General features: G+C 57.2%; 7 protein-coding genes across 7 annotated transcripts; 3 read left to right on the forward strand and 4 right to left on the reverse strand.

The window, feature by feature from the left end:
• Positions 1–1243: 1243 nt before the first annotated feature.
• MYCTH_2294991 (uncharacterized protein) lies at positions 1244–3370 on the reverse strand. The gene is made up of 5 exons (XM_003658725.1): positions 3238–3370; positions 2865–2906; positions 2261–2796; positions 1803–2199; positions 1244–1726 (listed from the first exon to the last, which is right to left on the reverse strand). Exons 1-5 carry the CDS (start codon positions 3290–3292, stop codon positions 1644–1646), a joined length of 1113 nt encoding a protein of 370 aa, XP_003658773.1. The 5' UTR covers positions 3293–3370; the 3' UTR covers positions 1244–1643.
• A 164-nt stretch (positions 3371–3534) lies between these two features.
• Positions 3535–6157, forward strand: MYCTH_2294994 (uncharacterized protein). The gene has a single exon (XM_003658726.1). The coding sequence runs from the start codon at positions 3731–3733 to the stop codon at positions 5918–5920; it is 2190 nt and encodes a 729-aa protein (XP_003658774.1). The 5' UTR covers positions 3535–3730; the 3' UTR covers positions 5921–6157.
• Positions 6158–9804: 3647 nt separating this feature from the next.
• MYCTH_98955 (uncharacterized protein) lies at positions 9805–12903 on the forward strand (the record flags this gene model as incomplete). Its single annotated transcript, XM_003658727.1, has 4 exons — positions 9805–10623; positions 10680–11204; positions 11418–12731; positions 12805–12903. The coding sequence occupies 4 exons, from the start codon at positions 9805–9807 to the stop codon at positions 12901–12903; spliced, it is 2757 nt and encodes a 918-aa protein (XP_003658775.1).
• A 510-nt stretch (positions 12904–13413) lies between these two features.
• On the reverse strand, positions 13414–15458 carry MYCTH_2294996 (uncharacterized protein). Its single transcript, XM_003658728.1, has one exon. The coding sequence runs from the start codon at positions 15250–15252 to the stop codon at positions 13501–13503; it is 1752 nt and encodes a 583-aa protein (XP_003658776.1). The 5' UTR covers positions 15253–15458; the 3' UTR covers positions 13414–13500.
• On the reverse strand, positions 15459–18492 carry MYCTH_2294998 (uncharacterized protein). The gene is made up of 2 exons (XM_003658729.1): positions 18140–18492; positions 15459–18042 (listed from the first exon to the last, which is right to left on the reverse strand). Exons 1-2 carry the CDS (start codon positions 18222–18224, stop codon positions 15665–15667), a joined length of 2463 nt encoding a protein of 820 aa, XP_003658777.1. The 5' UTR covers positions 18225–18492; the 3' UTR covers positions 15459–15664.
• A 252-nt stretch (positions 18493–18744) lies between these two features.
• Positions 18745–21082, forward strand: MYCTH_2294999 (uncharacterized protein). Its single transcript, XM_003658730.1, has 3 exons — positions 18745–18902; positions 18966–19166; positions 19219–21082. The coding sequence occupies exons 1-3, from the start codon at positions 18854–18856 to the stop codon at positions 20913–20915; spliced, it is 1947 nt and encodes a 648-aa protein (XP_003658778.1). The 5' UTR covers positions 18745–18853; the 3' UTR covers positions 20916–21082.
• Positions 21083–21552: 470 nt separating this feature from the next.
• On the reverse strand, positions 21553–23764 carry MYCTH_76126 (uncharacterized protein). The gene is made up of 2 exons (XM_003658731.1): positions 22887–23764; positions 21553–22825 (listed from the first exon to the last, which is right to left on the reverse strand). The coding sequence occupies exons 1-2, from the start codon at positions 23581–23583 to the stop codon at positions 21771–21773; spliced, it is 1752 nt and encodes a 583-aa protein (XP_003658779.1). The 5' UTR covers positions 23584–23764; the 3' UTR covers positions 21553–21770.
• Between the last annotated feature and the right edge of the window lie 115 nt (positions 23765–23879).

Genomic DNA, 23879 nt, shown 5'->3' on the forward strand with positions numbered 1-23879 from the left:
ATAAAAATAAAAATAAAAAATAAAAATAAAAAAAATTAAAGAAGGAGAAATGATCCCCTCCTCGCTCTCGTAACTACCTAGGTTACCTGAAGGTGAAAGAAACAGATCAGAGATGCGAGCCATACAGATCCACGAGTCCCCGACGCCCTCCCCTTCTCTTCTCGAGCTCCTCAAAGCCCACCTCCCCCACTCCCTCCCGGTCCTCCGCCAGCTCCAGATCGTGCAAAACTTTCCCCAGTACGGCAAGACGCCGCACGGCCGTGTGCTGCACGCCCACTACGACTACGACTACGACTACGACTACGACGACAATTCCGAGGCGCTCGCGGACCACCACGTGGCCGTCGCGTACGTCGACCTCTCCGTCGCCCCGGACACGCAGGTGCTGGTGTACTCGTCGCTCGAGGACGGCGAGCGGCACGAGACGGAGCCCGAGGCCGCCATCGTCGCAGCGGCAGCGGCAGCGGCAGCACGTGGTGGTGGCAGTAGCGGGTATGCTCGGTGGGCGGGCAGGACGGAGCGGGACGAGGAGGCGCTGGACCTGGTGGTGGCGGTGCTGCGGCGCATCCGGGCCATCGCGGCGGCCCGGGCCGGGACTGGGGATGGGGATGGGGATGGGGATGGGGCCGAAGTCCTGGTCGGGTCTCTTAACGAGTCGGTCCGCCAGGGACTGCTGGCGCGCGGCGTGATAATGCGCAAGTCGCGCAACGAGCCGCCGGGCACGGCGTGGGAGTTTTGCGGCAAGTGGCTCTTTCGGATCGGGGACCTGCCGCTCTCTGCCGGTCATGATCCGCTGCCCGAGGGGATGCGGTGGGATCGGGTGAGAGAACAAGACGTGGACGTTGTGTTGAAGCGGACCGTCATCAAGCGGAAGCCGTACGTTCCGTCTTCTTTTTTTTTTCTTTTTCTTTTTTTTTTTTGTTTTATTCTTTTCTGAAGGACGCGGATGTGCGGCCGAGGAAAACAAACTGCTCACAGAGGGGTCCTTGACTTGCACAGGGAAACGCTGCTCAAGCTGCCTAGTTTGGCCATCAGACTTGATGACGGGACGGCGATCGCTTGGGGATTCATGGGTGAGCCGAAACCGAGATGCTAAGGCATCGCTAAGTAGGGCATGTGTCAGGTTTGGAGCTACTGACACGTCGCGCAATCAGGGTTTGACGGCTCGGTCAAAACACTCCACGTCGAGGTTCGTAAGGAGCACCAGCCGTAGGTTGTCCGTACGCCACTGACACGAGTCCAGGAAGCATACCGTAAAAAGGGCCTAGCCAGGGCTCTAACTTGCAAGTTGACCCGCGAGCGCGTACCGGACTATGGTGATGACGGCTGGGGGGCTGCTGACGTGTTTGTTTACAACGACAAGAGCAAAGCTCTGTTCCGAAGCCTTGGCGGAAAGGTCCACTGGATCGTATCTTGGTAGGTTGGGACACGGACTTCGCAGGACAACCCGCCTTTACTGACACTTACCCCAGGGGAAGGGTTGATCTATCGAGCGTTGGAGAACCAATGTGAAGAGTTGAGGAGGAACCGAATACACCAGCATCCCTCAGCATCTAGCCCTATAATTGGTTTTTTTTTTTCCTCAAGCACAGTATAGGCAAGGGTATTACAGCAGCAAATTACACACAATCGTGCCTCCTTGGTCATTGGCCTTCTGTCTTGGTCAAACGGTGAATTTCCTCCAAGAAGAACCGCAGATCGTCCGGATTGACGAAAGGTGTGATCCCTGGGAGAAAGGAACAATACGTCAGCAACAAGGGAGCCTAGAGAGGGAGGGGGAAAAAAAACCATGGAAAACTAACCATGCCCGAGGTTCACGATCCATCCCTTCCTCCGGTTAGCCCAGTCAAAGCCCTCCACCATCTCCTTCACCGCCTCGGTGATAGCGGCGTGCGAGCCGTACAAGACACCGGGGTCAGCATTTCCTTGGAGTACTATCGGTCGGTCGCCGACGGTTTTGACAGCTTGAGCAGGGTCGTGGAGCCAGTCGAGACCGACGATATCGTACCCCATGTCGCACGCGGCATCGAGGGCGTACCATGCGCCTTTGGGAAAGACGACCATTGGGACGCGTTCCAACCCCATCTCCTTGAGCCTTGACGGGAGATGCCTGGCGATGTATTCCAGGTACGGCTGGGAGAACTTTTTGAACGATGACGGCGACAGTTCACCGGCCCAAGAATCGAACACTTGAATGAGCTGCGGCAGGGGCGGTCAGTGAGATCTCATAAGCAGCAAAAAAAGGGTCCAATGGCGCTACCTGGGCTCCAGCCTTGACTTGAAGTGCGAGGTACTCGACGCAGAGCTTCGAGATCTTCTGGAGCAGGGCCTTGGTTTCTTCTGGATACTTGTAAATCCAAGACTTGGTTTCCTTGAAGATCTTGGATCCTCCGCCCTCGACCATGTAACAGAACAAGGTCCAGGGGGCTCCGCAGAACCCAAACAAAGGCACCCGGCCCTGGAGTTTTTTCCTGGTGAGGGTGATGGCCTTGTAGACGTAGTCGAGCTCCTTGGCCACGTCGACGTCGCGCTTCAAGAGTTCGGCATACTGTCCGTCGTCTGGGCTGCGCAGAGGGTTGGGGAAGTGGGGCCCTTTCTTATCGACCATCTCCACGACCATGCCCATGGCCTGGGGGATGACCAGGATGTCGGAGAAGATGATGGACGCATCGAGAAGGCCATCATAGCGATCGATAGGCTGCAGCGTCAGGGTGGAGGCGACCTCGGGGTCTCTGCAGCACTCGAAGAAGTCGCGGCCGCCCTTGGCTTCATGATATTCGGGAAGATACCGGCCAGCTGCGCCAAAGGTCAGCGCATCTCCCGAGTCAAAGCCGCCGTAGGAACGGTGCATGAGGACGGCTCACCCTGCCGCATCACCCATATGGGCGGCCGTTCGACTTTCTCGCCTATATCATGAGCGTCAGCTATCCGACCTTGTTTTCCCCTGCACTTGTCGAACAAGGTGATGGGAGCATATCAGAGAAGCGAGCATGAAGACGAAGAAATGAACGGAAACGGAAGAAAAGATATACAAAGAGAAAGAGGGCCAAAGAAAGATATGGGGTGGAAATGAGATGAGGAACGAGGAGGGGTAAAAAAGAGAAACTGGCCATGGAAGGGAAACTGAGATAGGTAAGAGGAGGGGCGGAAAACATTGAAAAAGGCAAGGGAACACTGGGAGAACAGGAGCGATAGGGGAGGGCAAAGGGGGGTATTTCAGATGTTTCTTTCACTCACCCCGTGCTGCCCGCAAGATCAAATCATTCTTGAGGGAAGGGAATTGGTCCGCCATGGTTGCCGTTGTCGAATAAACCTCGGGGTTCTGGTGGTTTATTCTGGAACTTCCCCGCCGGGCAACCTTGCAAGTGCAATCGCGGGGTGGCCGGGGCGGCCGAGGTACTGTACGGGCTTGCGCCACACCTGCAGGTACCGGCACCCTTGCTGCTGAGGAGTGAGAGCTGGCGAGTCAGCCACAACCAGCCATCTCATAACTTAGCTGGCCAGAGCTTCCGCTGAAACGCCCGAAGCTTTGACGTCTACGCAAAAACTCCGGCAAAATAGCTCGACAAGCGACCGACGAGGAGGAGACCATATCCGGTCTCAAACGACCTACAAAGCCAATTCGCGTGCCGCTCCATCCATCCGCGAGTGCAGCGACTCGAGGCTTTTCTTGGATGGAGCTGGCAAAACCCGTCGAACTCGGCGCTCCTCTCGGATCCGACTCCCGGCAATGACTCCGCCGGCCTCGCAGTGCCGTCGCGCCCTACAACGCCAGATTGTCCCCTCGAAAGACTCGGTCTGGATTACCGACGGACTGCTCGCCAGCGCGTTCGAACGGTACTGCCGCGTGTCGAGGACGTGGAACAGGAAGGCAAGCAATGTCCCCGGGCCGCTCGAGAGCCAGCGCCGACTCGGGCGTCGTCGCATGGGCGACGCCAGCACTTGGCACTGCCCGCCGACACCGCCGTCGTGGGCCTTCCTGGTGCCATTGAACCTGACGGAATGGACCTGGAAGCCGCCGACGTTGGCCTCCGCCCGAGAGAACAACCGACCTCGGCACGAATCCCCCGCTCCCGCTTCCGCTTCCGCTTCCGCTCGTGTCGATCCCGCCTCGCTGCTGCCCCAATGGCTACGAGGTCCGGTGCCTCGACAGCTTGCCGAGTCTGCGGTGGATTCGACGAGCGCTGAGTTATCCGATCCGAGCCAGTCCTCGTCGATCGTCTCACCGCGACCTGCCCCTTACGCAGCGCTCCTCGGCGGCTTCCGCTGGGCGGCCGCGCATGCCGACGACGACCGCCTCGCATCCTACACCGGCAAACTATGTAGCCAGCTGCGACAACGCATCATGCTCGGGGAATTACCACCGGATGACATCTCACTGCTGGCAAAGGAGATGTGGGACACTCTAGACTCACGGCTGCAAGGGTCAGCCCTTGGCCATCGTCTGTCGCTCTCTTTCTGTAGGGCGATTGTGAGCGGCCTCACGAGCTCCAAAGTGTTCTCACCAGCGCTCATGGACGCGCAGTTTTGGAATGCCCTCCTCTTTCAAATAGCAAAGCTTCCGGCCAGCGACACGCTCTGCAATCTTTTCGTCAAGGTCATGACGGCTATGCCAGCATCGCACAGACCCCGAGTTTCCCAGGGCGTTCTTGCAGTCCTCGGCTGCCTCTTTTCTGCTTGGAACCGCGCTACGGCAGCAGTTGGTGGCTGCGACACCAGACGGCTATTAGACATTGGCATTCTGCCGGAGCTGTACGAGAAACAGCGAAAGATATCTGCGTTGCCGCCGTGCCTGCGCCAGGCGATAACCATCTCAGATGTTTTGCAGGGCGCCACTCCGGATGAGACGAAGCAGCTGCTCTCTGCCGCCCACCGCGTCGTCCTCAGGGAAGCAGCCGCGTGGAAGATGCAGAATGACGGTCGAGCCTTGCGATACAGCTGGCTTTACATGCTCGCACGGAATCCCCACGTCAACCAGGATTTCCTGTTCGATGCTGCCGCCTCCCTTTGCGGCGAGTCGCTGAAGCATGTGCAGCCACTATCGGTTGTCGAAGTGTCTTCATTGCTCCTGACACAGTGGGCGAGTCGAGGATACCTCAGGGCGCCCAAGGATGTCTACCGTGCCTACAGGAGGCATCGGGGGAAACGCGACGAGGCAGCCCTTGCCGCGCTGTTTCTGGCGATTTTCTCCCGCGGCGACGGCGAGACCAGGAAAGGGCTGTACCTCAGCGCCTGGAAGCTCTTGGCCAAGCTCCGGCAGAAAGACTACGTGATACAATCGCTAACATTCGATGCGCTCACCGGGAAACTTCCAGTGCGCATGCTGGAGGATCTCGCCTGCACGTCTGGCGACCACATCATGGCGATCCGCCTTCGCGACCTGTGGTCCAATCACGTCGTAACGGATGACCGCCAGCCTCAGTGGTACCCGGGCGTCTTCGACAGATACGCCGAAGACATCGTCCGTGACCCACGCATCCCTGCCAAGGAAATATGGCGTGTTCTGGACATCGGAAAGCTGGAACGCCAAGGCGTAACGACAAAGCAGAGGATGTTGCGCCACCGCGGCACATTTGGAGAGCGCAGAGCAGTGGTGGTAGAGAAGGCGTCCCGGGCGTTCATGAATGCCCCTCACCTATCAAACCGCGCGGCTCTCCGCCACGTGTCGCGGTCCTTTGCGTTCCTCAAGGCGGTCAGGGGCAAGGTGCCCGACTTCATCATCCAGGACTTGTATCGGCTCGTCACCAAGGACCTGTGGGAGAACAAGCCCGGGAGGACAAAGCGGCTGTTGTGGTTCCTGAGAATTATCGAGAGGAGACACGGTCTCGAGTTTGCGTGGTCCTGCCGTCTTGCGTTGAGACGCTGGAGAGCCAGGCTGATGCAGAAGTTGGTAAGCCACAGAGGCGGTCGGCCATTTTGAGGAGAGATACCAGTGAGAGAAGGACGCGTCGAGGAGTGAGGCGGAAATATCAGCAAGCCAAACCGTACGCTCGTCTCTGGGGATGAAATATACCATGCTTGATGCTAGAGATGAGACGATACGAGAGTGTTGGTGTCTAAACTTGGTCCCGTTGCCGGAAAGCGGCGAGGGAGGGGAAGCATTGCCCGCGGACAGCCTACAGTCTCCCAAGGCCGCATGCATGTTGCACGCCACTATGGGCTTTCCTGGAACAAGATCGAAGCACAACGAATACCCTGAAGTCCACATGCCAGGAGAAACAGTAGATTGTTCACACACAACGCCGTGCTCTCGGCCAGTTCCACCAACCGTTCGTTCCCTTTCTAACCTGGCCAATCCCCCCCTCTACTTTCGCGCCGTACCTACGGAGTAGATAGCCTCGACAGCCAGGCAAGCCAGGACTACTAGCCCCGAGGCCGTCGTCACCTATCTATTCACTCCCACTCCCTGTTGCACCCTTGAAAATGAGCAGTTAAGGACGTTGTACAGAGAGAAACGAACCGTTTCACGCCCCACAGCATTACTCCGCCCCCCTCGCCTCCTTCCGTTACTGCTTGGGTTCGGGGAGAAAGGAGGGGAAAGCCGGGGCCAAGGGGGGGGGGGGGAGAAACGATGAGGCGAGAACGCTGGTAGCTTCGCTGATCATCCACCGGGCTACGATACCATGCGATGCTTCCGACGCATTCCAACCCGGGCCCCCTTCGCGGGAGGCTTCTTCCTTACACATACGCACTCCTTTCCTGGACGTGCTCGCTGCCAAGGTCATACCACATCCCATACCACAGGCCACTGCTGAGCCGAGCTCTCACACCACTGCATCGACCCATTGGGAGAAAGGGGGGTGGAGGGGGGGGTTCCGGCTGTGGGTCGTTCTTCTTGGGTTTGACGAGACTCACACGCCTGATGTGTCCTACCCAGCCAGGTTCGTGGCGTCGGATAAGGGATATGTGGGCTGGGGAAGGGGGAAGGGGGGGTGGGGGGAGATGGCGACAGCTTATCGGCTCATCGGAGAAGGGAACACTAAGGAGGAGTGGAGGGGGAGAGAGGAGAGAGAGAGAGAAAGATGCGCGGGACACGTACAACCCCCCTCCCCCCCTTCCCGGGGAGTTCCCCCCCCCAGGTCCCCTGTTCCCTTGCTCTCCTCCTCCTTCTGATCTATTCTCTCCACCCGCCTCCCGCCCTTTCTTGGCTGGGGGGAAGGGGGGTTATTACGGATCCCTCGGCACGTGTCAGTGAGTAGGTTGTCTTAGGCCGGGGAGGGAAAGGGAGGGGTTTGATCAGGGTGAGCGGCAAACTGCTTCCCCCGGGGGGGGGGGGGGGGTAAGCTGAAGGAAGGAGACGGGCTTATCATCTTTGAGGAGAGCGGGAAAGGGGGAAGGAAAGGGGGGAGAAGGGGAGAGCGCGAGGACTGTGTCACTCGTATTGCTCGACTCTCGGTCTCCCCGACGGACCTAATCTCGATGCTGCAGCGGGCCTTTGGTCACTATGGTCAATATCGGTGGTGATGGGACGACATCATGTGGCTTCGCGATGCAGGGAACCATTCAAACCAATCAAACCACTTGCTTCCTGGGATGGTTAACTCTTCTACCCGCTCTTCTTCCCCGCGTTTGGAGGAAAGGGTCCGGTTTGTTGCTGTTTTGCTCCAGTCTCGCTGCGCTGACAATGCACTTAGCCTGCAGTGGCTGGTACGATTTTTTTCCCTTTTTGTTTTTCGAGTTATCGCTACCTTCCGCGCGGTCCGATCCGAGCAGTGGGCCGAGTCGGGTTTGGGCGGCATGTGTCGTGGGAAGCGGAAAGCGAGCCTGTTACGGAAGTACTTGGTATTGCGGTCAGAGCCAAGCTTTTTTTCGCTCAGCTAACTAATGATTGAGTGCTTCCCCTCAGAGGCCAACGGAAGCCAAGCCGCCAGGTTCGGCTGATCTACGTCGCTAATCTGGAAGTTGCTTAGCGCGAGAGCAGGGTGGGGAGGTGGCGCACGGAGGTGGTAGTTAGGGTATTAGTATACACAGTAGTTCCCTTAATACCTTACATGTATTCCTAAGCACGGTGTACGGAACTGAGTACGGATTACACAGAGTGAGCTGCTCCTACGGAGACTTGAATCAAGTCCTGATGTGCTAGTACATTGCGGACTCTGGGGGATGACATGCAGCGGCGATGTCCAGTGTATAAACGCCTGAAGCCGGGGCAATCGAATCGAGGAAGCTTTTGATTACTCCAGTGCCTTTTGGTGAGTGCGGTGTACTGCTTGGTAATCTGCTGCAAGTAATCCGTACTCACAGACCATGTATTCCATGGCTGTTCTGAGCCTCCCAAGTGGAATTTTAAATGAGGAAGATTGATTGATAGGACCAGCCAGCATAGAACCCAGTCTCCACAAGTCCGTCGGCCACCGGCAGCTCCGCGTCTGACTGTCGGAGCGCGCAAGGAAGATATCCGTGTCTTTGAGGCCGACAAGGCCCGCGTTTGAACAGAGCCGAAAATTTGGCCCCGGATTAGGCGTATAAGGTCAACCCCTCCCCGAACAAGTGGCTCTTCATTCGACTCAAAGGTGAGAGATGACCGCTTCCTTGGCAACCACGGGCGGCGCATATTTCTAGAGGGTCCGACGGCATGGGATCGTCCCGATAGGATGAGCGTACCTTCCAACACTGCCGCTGCCCGCGTGGTGTTAGGTACCTAGGGCATATAGGGCGCGAATGGAGTGGGGCCGAAACGGAACTGACTTGCGGCTGCCAGTGTTGATAGGAGGGCGAAAGCAATAGTCCCTGGCACAAGTACCGAGTTTGTCCCTATCTTTCACAGTTGCGGCTTCCGCAATATGATCTACGCCGGGGACTGATATTGCTACGACTAGTACTATGGGCTTGGGAAAGAGCCCGGAAGGCACTCTTGCTGGAATGGGACAGTGATGATGGACTCGGGAAGCTGCCACTGGACATTGTCCTTTCCGGTTCCAAGTTACCGACAGGTATGTACTGTACCTGCCAAAAGTCCAGTGGCAACAGCTCGTGTCGTACATACCTTTCCCGACAAGCTAGCCTGGCGGGGCATTGCTTCCCGTCATGGTCACTATTACCAGTGCGCACTCAGTGGCAGCCTGGTCTGACGGAACAATTTCTAAGTGCAGGGTCCTAGTATGCAACATATTCATATTAAGTACAGACCTCCATTTGATCGGTTCCAGTGTGGCAGAAGCCGCCGGGGCAGCCCAACGTACAAAACCCGACACAGGCCACCAAGCCTCCGGCTTCCTCCGCCTCTTGTACCCAGCTACCTTGGGAAGAAAAGAGGAGGAGGAAGAGGAGAAGATAGAAAAGTCAACATTAGCTCGCTGTTTGAGAGGTGCCGGACCGAGGGCGTGGTCCGTTCAGCCGACATTGAGCCCTTGCAACAAGCCGACTCTAGCGGCAGAAGGTGGTCTAGCCGACGCATTTCGTGGTGCAGTGGCATAAGGTCACAGTCTCTGCATCTGCTTGCATGCGACAGACAGGCTACGACTTTATGCACCCTCCTGATCTATTTAACCTTCGAAGTTCGACCCCCTACTCCCGTCGCCACGTCGCCTGAGCCTTGCGTTCTACCCTTGCCTCGGATACCCTTCAACGCCGCACCAAGCACGGCAATTATCTCGAGGTACTTGATGTTCACATAACACATACCACGAGCCTAGCCGAGGACCCTCCCGAAGCCGCTGTCAACCTGGCGCCCCATCCACTCTCTCGCCATATGTCCACTCGTTCCAGCTCGCTTGGTCCGGTTCTGATCACCAAGAAGTTTTTACATTTGTTGGAATTTTCAGGCATGTGGTAGTGGTTTTCGATAGCCCCATTCCGCATGCGATGAACGCTCACTGCTGGTTTCATCCCGCACACTCGACAGCGCTCCGACGAGACCAGGGCGCCCATGGCACCACACCATCCCAGCATACCGTTTCGATGGTTCAACATCCCGGCGGCGTTCGAAGCCCTGAAGTGATTTACTCGGCTTCATCTGAATTACAGAGACACAGCTTAGCCACGGCAGTAACGTCTGCGCATACGACTAGTCCGATCCCGGTCATGTCAGGCGGAGGAGAAGCAGGAAGAAGTGATGGTCAAACCAGCGAGCCAAACCACGACGAGGAGGACGTCGGTGGCTTGGGTCTCTCTTCCATAATCGCTCCCGCCTCCCAAAAGCCGATTCGTCGACGGATGCGCATGATTACTTCGTGTCTCGAGTGCCGCCGGCGTAAGCTCAAGTGCGCAAAGACGCACCCGTGCCTCAACTGCAAGAAGTTCCAGAGAGAATGTGTATACCTGGGGCCTAACCTCGACGAGGCCAGTCAGCAGCGCCTAACCGAGATCAAAGAAAAGGTCGGCTGCCTGGAGAGACAGCTGGAGAGGGACGTCGCCAAGGGAGCGACTGCTCGCCGTAACGGCAACAACTCCATCAAGGGCCCCGACCTTCACAACGAGCGATTTGTAGCAGACGACGTTGACGACGACCTCAGCGAGGAGCGCGATCTACAGATCACCCCAATGGTGACGCTCGACCTCACCTACGACGATTGCTCAGACGGTAATGGTACCGACGATCTTATCGACCTCGGGGTTCGCGTCGGGAAGATGAGGATAACCGAGCGTATTGGCGGCCTGAACAGGCCACGCATCTCGGAAGAAGTACGTACAACCCACATGATTCTCCTCGGGGACCCTGTTCTATTGACGCTGGCAAGATCCAAGCCGGGATATCCGGCACCCAAAGCAGCTTCTACGGGGCTCCCGGCAGCTTCGCGTCGGATGAGCCGCAAGACCCCGCCGAGCTCCCAGACTTCCTTAAACCCGGCGAATCCTATCTTGCTCCAAGCAGTGGCTTTATGTTTGGTCAGTTTACCGAGTCTCCAGCTCTCCTCGAGCTGCTACCACCACGAGAGCTTGGCCACAGATTGATGCGGCGTTATTTCGAGGCGGTCCATCCGATCGCACGGTGCGTTCATCGTCCCTCTTTAGAGGCCATCTACGCCTCATTCTGGAACGACGTCGGGCACTATATCGAGCCTCGCGCCTCGGTTCAAGCCATTGTCTTCGCGGCCTGGTTCAACGCCGCCGTCAGCGCGGACGACACTTTCTGCCGAGACTACAAGTGCACCAGAGCGCAGCTGGTGCAGCACATGAAGATTGCGACCGAGACGGCCCTGAGCAAAGCCGGCTTACTGAGCACGACAAGGTTTGAGACTCTGCAAGGATTCGTAATGTACTTGGTTAGTTAGACGGACAGTCCTGGCAGGTCCGACGGCCGTGCTAACACGTCATGCAAACAGCTTCCGCTTTGCAGAGAAGAGATATCGAGGGCTCATTCTGTTCTGGTCGGTGCTGCAGTCAGAATAGCCGAGTGTATGGGCCTGCACCGCGACGGTACGGCGTACGGATTAAGCCCTCTAGAGACACAAGTCAGGCGACTGGTGTGGCATCAGCTGTGTTTTCTCGACATCCGAACCTGCGAGGCTCAGGGGCCGAAACCGGCCATACGACGCGAGGACTATGACACCAAGATGCCGGTGAACTGCGACGAGGACCAGTTGACGCTACATTCAACAGCCTGGCCTGAACCGGCGGAAGCCTGGACGCCCGTGCTCCTGTCCATCATGCGCTTCGAGATCAACGAGATGATGCGCAATATCTGGACCGACCGGCGCAAACTGGAGATAGGAAAGACAACACTAATGGCCATGATCACTAGGGTGGAGAACTTTAGGAAGCGGATGTTGGAGAAGTACAGCCGAATGCTCGACGACAAGGTGCCAGACCAGAAGTACGCGAAGCTTGTCGTGGAGCTGCTCCTCTTTCGACTCCATGTCATGGTGTTGCACCCTTTCCACTCTAACACCGCGAATCCACTCCCCCCCAAGCTGGACGGCTTGCTCGTTACCAGTGGTATCCTCATCATCGAGATAGCCATCCGTCTAGAATCGAATCCAATGTTCCGGGGCTGGGCGTGGTATCTCGGTGCCTACCAGCAATACCAGATCGCTCTTTTGCTTGCGACCGAGATATACTACCGACCCAACCGCAGAGAGGCTGAGCGCATCTGGCCTTGTCTCGACTGGGTTTTCCGGCTGGATCCAAACGCGCCACGTCAGCAAAAGATCATACAAATACTGACCGAGATAGCGAGCAAAACAAGTGTTTACATGAGCCTCCGCAAGGTCCGCGCGCCGATGTCGATCAACCGGGCCGTGCCTGGCAAGCAGGCTGTGAAGGAATCCCCACCGTCACAGCTCGCGGAGCCTCTGCCTCCACCATCACAGTCCAAAAAACTGTCATTCCATCAACCCGATGCTGGGGTTATCTCCGACCTCAAGGCAGAGTATGCTACCTGTGCTCCGCCCTTGCCCTCGGCTGGCGCCCCAGTAACACCTTCACTACCTGGAACCGCGGACCTCCTGGCTACTCCTTTTCTGCCACCATCATCCTCATCCATGGGCATCATGATCCCCCCTCAACAACAGCAGCAGCAGCAGCAGGAGTACCCACAGTATCAGCACCATCATCAGCAGCAGCAACAAGTCAAACTTCCGCCGCAAACCCACATGGTTTTTGCCGGCGTTACAAACGGTGAGGCACTCTGGAGCCTGCCGCCGCAGCTCAACGGGTCCGGCAGCCCCGAGATTGGCAGCGACGGCGGTAGCATCGCAGGGCAGCCACAGCTGCATGGCACCATGGCTGCGCCAACCTCGGGACTGCCGCAGCCGCCTCCGATAATGAACATGATACAGGAGCTTGACTGGGTAAGTGGGGATGTATTCCTGATATTATCGAGGTGGCCGAGGATGACTTAGGTGCTGACATGGAGATATGTAGGAGGCTCTTCACCAAATGTTTCCGATGGACCCGCAAACGGGCGAGTTGAGTTTCGCTACGTTTGTTGACAGCGGTACGGGGTCTACCGGGCAGTGGTAGAGAGATGGCGGTTTGGGTATTGGGAAAGTTAGTGTGCTTGAGTATTCTTGCGCTTTGGTGTGAATAATCTGGTCTGGGTTGTTGTTTTTTCCGCAAGTCTTTGGATAGTGCAACCCCTTGCTAATTATGTTGTTGGGTCATCGGTGTGCATTTTGAATGCAAATTCCAGTCACCGACGTTGCCGCTTCACATTGGATATTACTCGTCGTCAACGGGATGAATAATGATTAATTCTTGGCTGTATGATTTTGACCTCGATCCAGCACCTACTACTACCATATGCTTGTATCTCCTCTACCTGCTACATATAGCCTCTGAATTACTTCTAGTACCATGGAACCGTTGCATCTATGAACACTCTCTCCGACAATCTGCATCGACATTCTCTCTGTTCAACTACCTCCAACCCTCAACATCAGTCTAGGACCACATTTAAGCAAGCGCCTCTAAGAGTTCTGTCTCACTCCTCGACAAGGAAACAGCCATCCTTTGCAATGCCAGGCCATGCTATCCCATCTATCCCATCTATCCACGCCAGCTAGAGAAATTAGAGAAAAAGGAATGAATAGGAGAGAGAGACAAAACGAAGGGGAAAAGTCATAACGTCACACCGCTCTCCCACCACCTCCCCCCGCGGACGGTATACCAACCCAGCCCGTAGCCCACACCATCCCACCGCCACCAGTCCGTGTTGCCCGGCGCGCCGAAGCCCATCATGCGGAACGGCGAGACGGGCACGGGTTCGAAGAGCCACACGCCGGCGCGGCTCATGTCGTCTATCAGGCCCCAGGCGGTGAGGTGGAGCCAGAGGGTGGTGAAGAGGAGGTTGGCAGTGCGGCAGAGCCAGCGGGGGATTCTCTTCTTGGGAGCGCCGTGGCCGGCTGCAGCGGTTGCTTCGGAGCGGGCGAGGACGGAGGAGGCGAGACGCTTGGCGAGGGAGGCAGCGGCAGCCTGGAGGATGATGCCCACGGGTTGCAGGACGAAGAAGACGATGGGCGTCCAAAAGCGGGTAGTTTCCGGCACGGAGGTGTGACCGCCGGCCGAGTGGACAAGGCCGCTCAGGGTGAAGGCGAGGAATGACTTGAGCAGCATTCGGGCCGTCTTATTCTCTCGGATGCTTGTATGTGATTGGTTGTGGTGACGATGGTGGTGGTGATGATGATGATGATGATGATGAACACGACCGTGTTGACGCAGGAGCCACCTCGCTGGCGCAACGAATCCCGCTCGAAAAGTCTGATGCCACCACCCACCCCAGAATCCTGCCAGTCCTCTGTCGAGAACCGAAGGGACAAAGCCGCCGAAGAGGCTCGGGTGCTGCCAGAGCTCAGCGCGTACGCCAAACAGGCTACGCAGGGGAAAGACGATGGTGAGCTGTAGAAAGGAGTAGTAAAGGTGGAGACCGGCTATGATACCCGCCAGAGCGGGCAGGCTCCTCAGAAGGAACGAGATGGTGAGCTGCGGGAATGGCAGACGGGAGTAAAATGCCGGAAGGGGGTAGGAGTGTAATCTGTAGTCCGGCCCGAGAACAAAGTAAGGGTCTCGACGGATGGTGGTGGTCAACAGGTCGATTGTAAGGTAGGAGAGGCTAAACTCTAGAAGGCGGGAGCGGAGAAAAGACGCGTAGGTTGACGAGCGAGCGGTGCCGGTGCGGGATGCTAGAGGAACGAGATCCAGCCGGACGGGCTCGCCCTCCAGGGCCTTCTTGGGCGGAAACGGGGGGTGCGGAATCGAGGAAATGGAACAGTTCCAGCCTGCCCCGCGGAATGCGGTGATCAAGTCGGCGGTCCAGCCTAGGCGGGCGAGCAAAGACCCCGTGGCCGGGAAGGGTTGCCAGAAATACTCGCTATGTGCGAGCGAGGTGCCTACGCTCTCGTCTGGCGACACCATGGCTGTTTGCTTTTCCATTCCTTCTTTCAACCCGACTCCAGGCCGTCTGGGCCGCCTCTCCACCCTCGCTGCATCCCATTGCGGCCGCGTGAAGATGAGCAGTCTCAGGGCGTTAATGGTTCCCCACGCCGCCAACAACCCGGTCGCGTATGCCACGGCTTCGTTGATTGCGGAGGTGGTCTGTAAGAGACGGACATTGAGATAGATGACGGCCGCGGCGACAAGCCAGCGCATGTGGTACAGCCATGGCCGGTTGACGTGGGGGATGCTGAGGTACAGAAGCGGGAGGAAGAAGCTGCCAACGAAAGACCAAGGGATGACCAGCGGCCGCACCTCGCCGGCTTCAAGTGCTGCCCTGAATGCTGCCCGGTATTGTTTTTGGTAGTACACGCCAAGATTGAAGGGTTGTTGATCCGATCCGGATGCGACGTGGCCGGGGCTAACAAGGTTGGCAGCCATGCGACATGCTGTCTCAACAAGACATCCAAGAAAGGAAATATGCTATGAGAGAGTCAAGCTTCCCAGAGGTCTTGTCAAAGTTGACGAAGAGTTGAAAGAGAACGCTTGCCCCGACAATGATCGAACAAAAGATTGACACGGTGAAAAAAGTTCGCAATCCGCCGTTGATTAGCTGAACGCAACGGAGTTTTCCGAAACCGTCAGTCTTCAAAACAAATAACTAAGCAAGGGGAGCCGGTATGCTATTGCCAACTCGGTCGCCTGCACAGTTCCAGATCCCAAGGGTCGCTTGCTGAAATCGATACCAAACCGCAACGGGCTACTTACATCTTGGCAGAAGATTAATCGCCACGTCCTCTGTCCATTGGCAACTGACTCGAGCGTCCACAGAAGATCACACCCCGCGGACGATTTATTCCTCGCGCCGCCACTCGGGCACAACCACATCCCCAACCCTTACCATAGGGGACTTTCTGCCTTGGCCTTCACTGTAACACATATGGACTCCAAAGAACACTTTGCCATCAAACCGTCTCGTCTTGGACAGCGTCACAAACGGCTCCTCGCTTTTCTCCGCCGTCTCTTGGTTAATACAGACCATGTGGCACCGCCTGCATGCACCTAACATTTCGAACATGAGCTGCTGCTGGCCGATTTTGACGCCTGACCATGAGTCCTCGGCATACGGCGTTATGCTAGTGTCAGGAGCAGCAGGTGCGATGACGATATTAGCTCGGAAGACCGCAGCAGAAATCTCCTTTGTGCCGGGCTTGGCGGCTTGGATCTCCCGGTTCAGGGCGTCAACGCTGGGAAGAGTGATGGCGAGGATTGGGCTTTCGTTGGAGAGAAGAATTCGTCGCGAGACAGCCTTCTCGACATCTGAGTCCGGAGGTGACGGTGGGAATGAGCCTGGGAGGCCCGGTCCGGTTGTTGGTGGTGGTTGTTCGAGCTGGTGCTTCTGGAGGTGGGCTTTGGAGTGCCGCATGCTTTTCCCTTGCCCGCCAGCGGGAAACCGAGCGAGTAGACACGGCACCTCGAGGAGGTCGGAGAAGAAGCGGTTGATGATCGGGGATGAATATGTTTGCGCCTGAATCTCCTCGCCACACACTCGGGGCAATCTCGAGGACGAAAATGAGGCGCTGAAAAGCGAGGGGATTTTGGAAAGTGGTATGCTGACTTCCCGGGAAACATGAGATGATGTGTGTCCTGCGTAAATGACACGTAGCTGCCCCTTCTCGAAATCGAGCGACGGACGTATAAGCGCCATCTTAGGGTGGCGTTTCTGATTCAATGCCTGCCCGGTGCCCTGGTGCACCAGACACCATTCCCTATCCCAGGCGAGCCCCTCAGGCCTGACTTCCCATTCGACACCTGGGGGAATCCGGAAGCCGCCGCAGCTCTTGATCGGATAGATGGTTATGCTGTGAATTTGGAGCCGTGTTCCAGAAGGCAGCGTTTCCAGCTGTGGAGGGGCCAGAATCGGCGAAGTATCTCGATAGAACTCCGCAACAAACGCAACGAAGCTGTCGACATCCGCGATGGTACTCATGGCGCCTAAACTTGCACGGATAATACCGGTTGGGTTCCCAGCCATGATATCGTTATCCGTCCCGCACCGAAACCCCGAGCTAAAGTTCTGCTTCATCTCCCACGGCTCGAGGCCGAGTGCGGAGGCAATGCCGCCGGGATTGCAAACCCCGCCGGTGCGAATATGAAAGCCTTTTAGCGAAGCGAGCTTTTCGACCTCGGCCAAGCTCACCCAAGATCCTAGGCCGTCACGGATGTTGAAAGCAATGACAGGGCCACTTCCAAGCCCATCTCCCACTGACTCTGGGTCGCACGAGTATAGCACACAAACCGGCTTGCCATTCCCGTGCCTTAATGATCTGAGGCCCCTGTAGAGTCGTTTTGCCAGAAATGACGTATGTGAAGCTACGTCCCGCATTGAGCCGAAGAGACGCTTATGCACGTCCAGCGCTGGATCCAAGGCGATAATGTTGTGGATTGGCAATGTCCCGTCCTCCAGGCGCTCATGGAGAAACTGAGTTTTCGGGGCGTGCCACTGTTCTTTCAAGCACACGACCATGTCGACAGTGCCTCCGCCAAAGTACTTCCTCGAGTTGAACGCTTCCTCTGCCTCCCGTCTCACAATCAACGCGCCCAAATCAGGGAACCCGAAGATCTTATAGAAGCTGAGCACGGTGAAGTCGGGAGCCGTGTCTGCCTGGCTTAAGTCGAGCGGGGCGGAGCAGACTAGGGCAGCTGCGTCCAGCAGGGTGTATGTCTTCCTCCCTGCGCAGCGGACCCTCGCGGCCCAGCTCAAGGGATACCGCTGCCCATTCATGTTGGACTGCGCAGGGTAGGCAAATAAAACTGGGCGGTCGTCCCTGTCGTTCCCGAATGGACAGTCTCCGCTAAGCCACTTGTCAACCTTATCGTCGTCAAGACAGACACTATCATGAGCCTCTTCCCTGACCCCGACAAGGCTGGTGTGGCTCGCCTGATGATACGCGTAGTTGAACCCACAGGGGGCAGCCCGCAATGCCTCGGCAACTAGTTTGATTCCAGCAGTCGCATTGGCCACAAACACAAGGTCGAATGCGGCCGGATCAGCGTTGAAGAAACGCAGCACACGCAAACGGATGTCCTCTATCCGCGCGGTTGACAACTGAGATGAGGCTGAGGCGGAGTGGGGGTTTCCCAACAAGGCCGATGTCATGACCCGGGCAAAGTCCTCCATCAGGGACTTGGGATAGAGTGTTGTCCCAGCATGGTCGAGATAGATGGAGCCTATATATCAGTCTTGATTAGTACCGTTACAATCCAAAAAAAAGGAATGAAGAATAACCAGAAAGAGAAAAAGACGATAAAGAAAAGATGCAATTACCATTTAGCATGGGATACTCGTCATCTCTGAAGCTTTCGATGCGGGCATTGTACCCGGCGTTTGCTTGACCGTCGAGTCCGGCCATGGCCACTAGGATGCTATTGACATGCCTGCCCATCCCTTGACTGACAGAGAGTCGGCTCGTGACATTTGCGAGCGTCGTGTTGCCCTAGACATTTCTTAGAGAATTTGAATCGAGAATTACGGGTGCCATTGAGAAGGTATTATTATTGTAAGTGGACTCGAGCGGATAGACAAGGTTTCTGGTCAGGCGGCACCTTCCAGCTTGTTTGGTCTGAGGGGGGGGCAAACGGAGTTCGCCCCCTTCCACCGCGGGGATGTGGGGTTCTCCAATTCACTTGATAATACGGACTAAGGACGGGACTGATGGATGGAAGCCCGACTTGAATGGCGACTCGAAGGCCCCACTTCACTAGCCACACGGATTGCGGTGGTGCGAGCCACAAGATAAGCCCCACTGACGTTTCACGTTAAGTGGAGGAAGTTTAAGTGTGCTACGCGGTAAAGCGCGTCTGCTGCTCCACTTTAACGCGTCGCGTTCCGCGAGCGGGAAGGGCGAAACGCTCCTTTACAATGTGGGTTGAGAGCTTCCTTCCTTGCGCGCACACTTTCCCCCACATCATGAAGCTTCGTCCTTTCCCTTCCAACCTCAACACGCCAGCCGCACTTCCCAAGCTTTAGTAATTTGCGATCATGGCAACTACAACTTTGGGGAAAAGGACGCGAAGCTCCAAGCAGGAAGGTGAACATGCTTGCTTTGGCTGCCAGAATGTGAAAAGAAGGCGCAGCTGACAGCGTTCCGCAGAGCCACCATTGAGTCTCGACTACTCGTCCAAGCGGCCCAGACGTACCCCGAGAAAGCTTAGTGGGAAGGAGGACACCTCCATTCTTGATAAGGAGAATCAAGAGAATGAGCAGCCCGAGTCTGGCTCGCAAGGGGATGCCGAACCGACCCCTACGAAGTGCCACTCAAGGCGGGATTCGGTCGTCAGCGGTACCAGGAGCTGTAGGTTGAAGTTGCACCGACGATCATCAACCTGGATGCTAACCCAGTACAGCTCACGTTGGTCCCGTAACCCCGTCGACCCCTCGCCACTACGATGTCTACGCCAGGAGTACCACCACTCCCCGCCACCGGGTTATGTCGGTCGGCAGACTTTCGCGGCGGATGACACCCCAGACACCCTTGACTCCGAGCACTATCCAAACAGTATATCATCAGGCAAGGCAGCTGTTCTCGCGCAGCGCCGATCCTGGGCAACTGATTGGACGAGACGATGAGCGGGCACAGCTGCACAAGTTCCTTGAGCGCTGCACCTCTTCTCGCCCTGGTGGATGTCTCTACGTCAGCGGACCACCGGGAACCGGCAAGAGCGCGATGGTAAACAGGATCACCGAAGAAGTCGCGTCCAGTTCGGAGACCATCCGAAAGGCCTGCATCAACTGCATGAGCATCAAATCGTCCAAAGATCTGTACATCGCGCTACTGGACCAACTATGCGGCGATGGCGACATGGCAGAGAACGACGTTGCGGAGTCCCTGCAGAAGCTTTTCTTCAACAAAAAGGGAACAGATGTCTTCCTGGTGGTGTTGGACGAGGTCGACCACATCCTGACATTGGATTCCCAGAGTCTCTATCGCATGTTTGAATGGTCGTTGCAGCCGACGTCGCGCCTTACTATGGTGGGTATCGCAAATGCGCTGGATCTCACCGACCGGTTTCTTCCCCGCCTCAAGTCGCGCAACCTCAAGCCGGAGCTTCTCCCCTTTCTACCATACACTGCGCCCCAGATCAAGCGTATTATCACGGAACGGCTCAGGACTCTCGCCCCCGAGGGCTCCGCGGCCGACTTCATCCCTTTCTTCCACCCTGCCGCTATCGAGCTCTGCTCACGCAAGGTCTCTAGCCAAACTGGCGACCTTCGACGCGCCTTTGAGATCTGCCGGCGCGCCTTGGATCTGGTCGAGTCTGAGACCCGTCTCAAGCACGAGAATGAGATCAAAGACCAGCTCCTCCAGCAGAGTCCCTCCCGCAAGATCCTGGGGGAGAACCGCAACCTCGCTTCTGGGGTCCAGTCTCCGGGTGCCCAGCAACTCCAGAGATCCCTCCAACACCTGACGGCCACCACCGCCCCGCGCGTGACCATCGCCCATCTCAACAAAGTCACCGCTGCCGCTTTTAGCAACGGCCCGAGCCAGCGGCTGAAGACTCTCAACCTTCAGCAGAAAGCAGCTCTTTGCTCGCTGATGGCAATCGAGAAGCGAAATCGTTCCGCCCAGGCGGCGGCGGCGGCAGTCCAAACCCCATCCTCGGCAACACCGACGACTCCTTCTTCCCGAACTCGCCCTGTCGCAACAGCGCCAACAGTAAAGACCCTATACGACTCCTACTGCACCCTCTGCAGGCAGGACTCCCTTTTGCACCCCCTTTCGTCCTCGGAGTTCCGCGAAGTCATCAGTAGCCTCGAGACGCTATCCCTGATTACGCCCGTGGATGGCAAAACTGGGTCGTTTGTCGGGCTGCAGGGCGGGAGTGTGGTTGGTGCCACGACGCCCGGCACTCCCAAGAGGACTCGGAGAAAGAAGGACGTTTTTTTTGGAGGGTTTGGCGGAACCGGAATCGGCGGTGGCGGGCTAACTGCCGACGAGCAGAGAGTCGCAAGCTGTGTTGGAGAGAGGGAGATGGAAGCCGCTGTGGAGGGCTTGGGGGCCGGGATCCTGAGGGGAATATTGAGTGGTGAAGCGTTGGATTAATCCCTTTTTCCCCTTTTTCTTTTGCGACCGATACTGCTATCGTTGTACACTAGGCATGGTGTGTGGGACTTGCTGTTTGGCAGAGCATGCATAGCATGGCGTGGCACGGCGTGGGCATAGATTGGGGTGGCATTGCGCGGCGTATGTGTTCGTTGTTAGGTTTTGGGACAGTCGGCATTGGCTCGTGTGGGAAGAAATGCTCTGGTGTTGGCAGGCATCGTTTAGACAGACAAAACTCTTGTTTGCTGGAATTTCCCGGGCGAATCATTCTGGTGATGACTCAGTATCCAAACTCAATGAGAACGTTTGGACCGGCCTTCGCATTTTTGGTCAATGCCAATAATGCTTCATGTCTACCAAGCCATTGCTCTCATGACGTTATGCAGTTCCCTAGCTATGCCATGTAAAACAGCAGCCACCCCCAATGCCAGACCAAGCCCTCAACCCAACAAAGGCGAGACAGAACTCCTTCTGGGCCGACTTCCGCTAGCTTCGGCGACATTCAAGTGTCATCATTAAGTCGGACATCGGGTAGCTGAAACGTAAGAGGTTGGCCACCTCTTGGTCAACCCGATCACCACGCGTTCTGCAGAGGATATGTTCGGGCGTTATCTTGACTTGGCCCAAAGTACTTTTTATAAAGTGCCGATAGCCATGAATCTCGATGATATGCAGCCTGCCCAAAGCTCCTAGCAGCAATCTAGATCACGCGCTAAGTTTTCGAATAATGCCTAAAATGCCCAAGCTAGCGCTCGCTTTGCAACCAGTCTCGCTTTCCCCCGGCAGAGCTACAAACCACACACACAGCCAATCCCTTCCCCCCCCCCTTTTCCCATCCTCCAGTTTCTCAACCACTCAGCTATGCGTTGGCATAGCGACGTCAGCCTTCTTGCTAATCGCGTCCGACCCGCTCCACAGGGTGGTAACCGTCTTGAGCTGCGTATAGAAGTTGACGCCGGGTCTGCCGTAGAAGGTGCTCGCGCCGCCACCGGCGACGCTCTTCTTGTTGCCGGTGAAGCTGAACATGGGCAGAGGGACGGGGATGGGCACGTTGATGCCAACCTGGCCAGCCTCGATGCGGCGCCGGAAGGACTCGGCGGTCGGGCCGGAGCGCGTGAAGATGGCGACGCCGTTGCCGTACTCGTTGGCGTTGATAAGGTCGATGGCCTCGTCGAGCGTGTCGACGTTGAGGCATACGAGGACGGGGCCGAAGATCTCCTCGCGGTAGCACTTCATCTGCGGGGTGACGTTGGTGATGATGGTCGGCGCGACCCAGTTGCCGTTGGGGTATTTGGGGGGCTTGTAGCCGCGGCCGTCGAGCAGGATGGTGGCGCCTTCTTCTTCGGCCGACGCGATGAGCGACTCGATGCGCGCCTTGCTCTGCGGCGTGATGACGGGGCCCAGGTCCGCGCCCTCCTCGAAGCCGCCGTTGACAGAGAGCGCCTTGGCCCGCTCGGCCAGTTCGGGGAGCCATTCCTTGGTCTCGCCTACCATGACCAACGTCGAGAGGGCCATGCACCGCTGGCCGGCGGCGCCAAAGGCGGCGCCAACAACGGCGTTGAGGAAGTGGTTCTTGTTGCAGTCGGGAAGAACGGCGGCGTGGTTCTTGGCTCCGAGGTTGGCCTGCACGCGCTTGCCGTTGGCGGAGCCGCGTGCGTAGATGTACTCGCCCGCCTTGTTGCCGCCGACGAAGCTGATGGCCTTGATCGCGGGCTCGTCGAGGATAAAGTTGACGGTACGGTGGGCGCCATGCACGATGTTGACGACGCCGTCGGGGAAGCCGGCCTTCTGGCAAAGCTCGGCCAGGATCATGGCGGCGCCGGGGTCGCGCTCGGAGGGCTTGAGGATGAGCGTGTTACCCGTAACGGTGGCAATGGGAATGCACCACAAGGGAATCATGGCGGGGAAGTCTGACGTTGGTTAGCAACCCACATTCGGGATTCATTCCAGTACCAGGGAAGGGACACCTACTAAACGGGCAGATAGCCGCAACAACACCCAGCGGCTCGCGGTACGTCCTGGTCTCCATGTCCTTGGCCACCTCGAGCACTTCGCCCTTCAGCAGCTCGGGAGCGCCGCAGGCCGCCTCGGCAACCTGGAGGCCGCGGAGCACGTCGCCCTTGGCGTCGGCAAACGTCTTGCCCTGCTCGAGCGTGATGCTGGCGGCCAGGCGGTCCCAGTTCTCGCGGATCAGCGAGACGAACCTGAACATGATCTGCTGTCGGTGCAGCACACTGGTGGTGCGCCACGTCTCGAATGCCTTCTGGGCGGAGGCCACAGCGGCCTTCAGCTCCTCGTCTGTGTTCTGCGGCACGCGCGTCACCAGGTTGTTGGTGGCCGGGTCATGCAGGTCGATGAACTCTGTCGTTTTGGACTGGAGGAACTTGTTGTCGATAAAATAGGGCGTGTCTTGCACTTCGGCGATCTTGTCGTGGGTGGTTGGATAATTGGTCGCCGTGCTCGCGAGCCCGACCGGCGCCGCTGCCGGACGAAGGTGTTGTGCTGTGGCATGTAACCTCCTCACGGCCGTTGCCGACGCGGACTTTCCTGAGGATGCCATCCTTAACGACGAGGCAAGAAAGGCTGATCGGGGAGGGCTGGACGACAATTGTGCAAGACGTCCAGTTGTGGCAGACGCTGAAGCGGCCCTTGTTGCGAAACGGCGCATCGTGAGTTCGGAGAAAGACGGTGAGGCGGTCTCGGTGGGATGGATCGACAGGGTTCCTCTCTCTCTCTCTCGCGCACAATGCGGTCTGGTTACAAAGCGCCGGAGCTATTATTAACTGCCGAGTCGGTTGAAATGGTCGGCCCCCCCTTTGGTTGGTGGTTTGCTACCTGACCTGTCCAATGTAAAATTACAAGCACAGTCCGTCGCTCCTGCAAGCGGGTGCAAGCGGGTGACAGCGCCCCTTTATCCGACCTGCCATCCCGCCGCCGGCAGCAGGGCAACTTGCCGCTTGCGAG

Source organism: Thermothelomyces thermophilus, chromosome 1 (assembly GCF_000226095.1).
Source record: "Thermothelomyces thermophilus ATCC 42464 chromosome 1, complete sequence".
Classification (NCBI taxonomy): Eukaryota; Fungi; Ascomycota; class Sordariomycetes; order Sordariales; family Chaetomiaceae; genus Thermothelomyces; species Thermothelomyces thermophilus.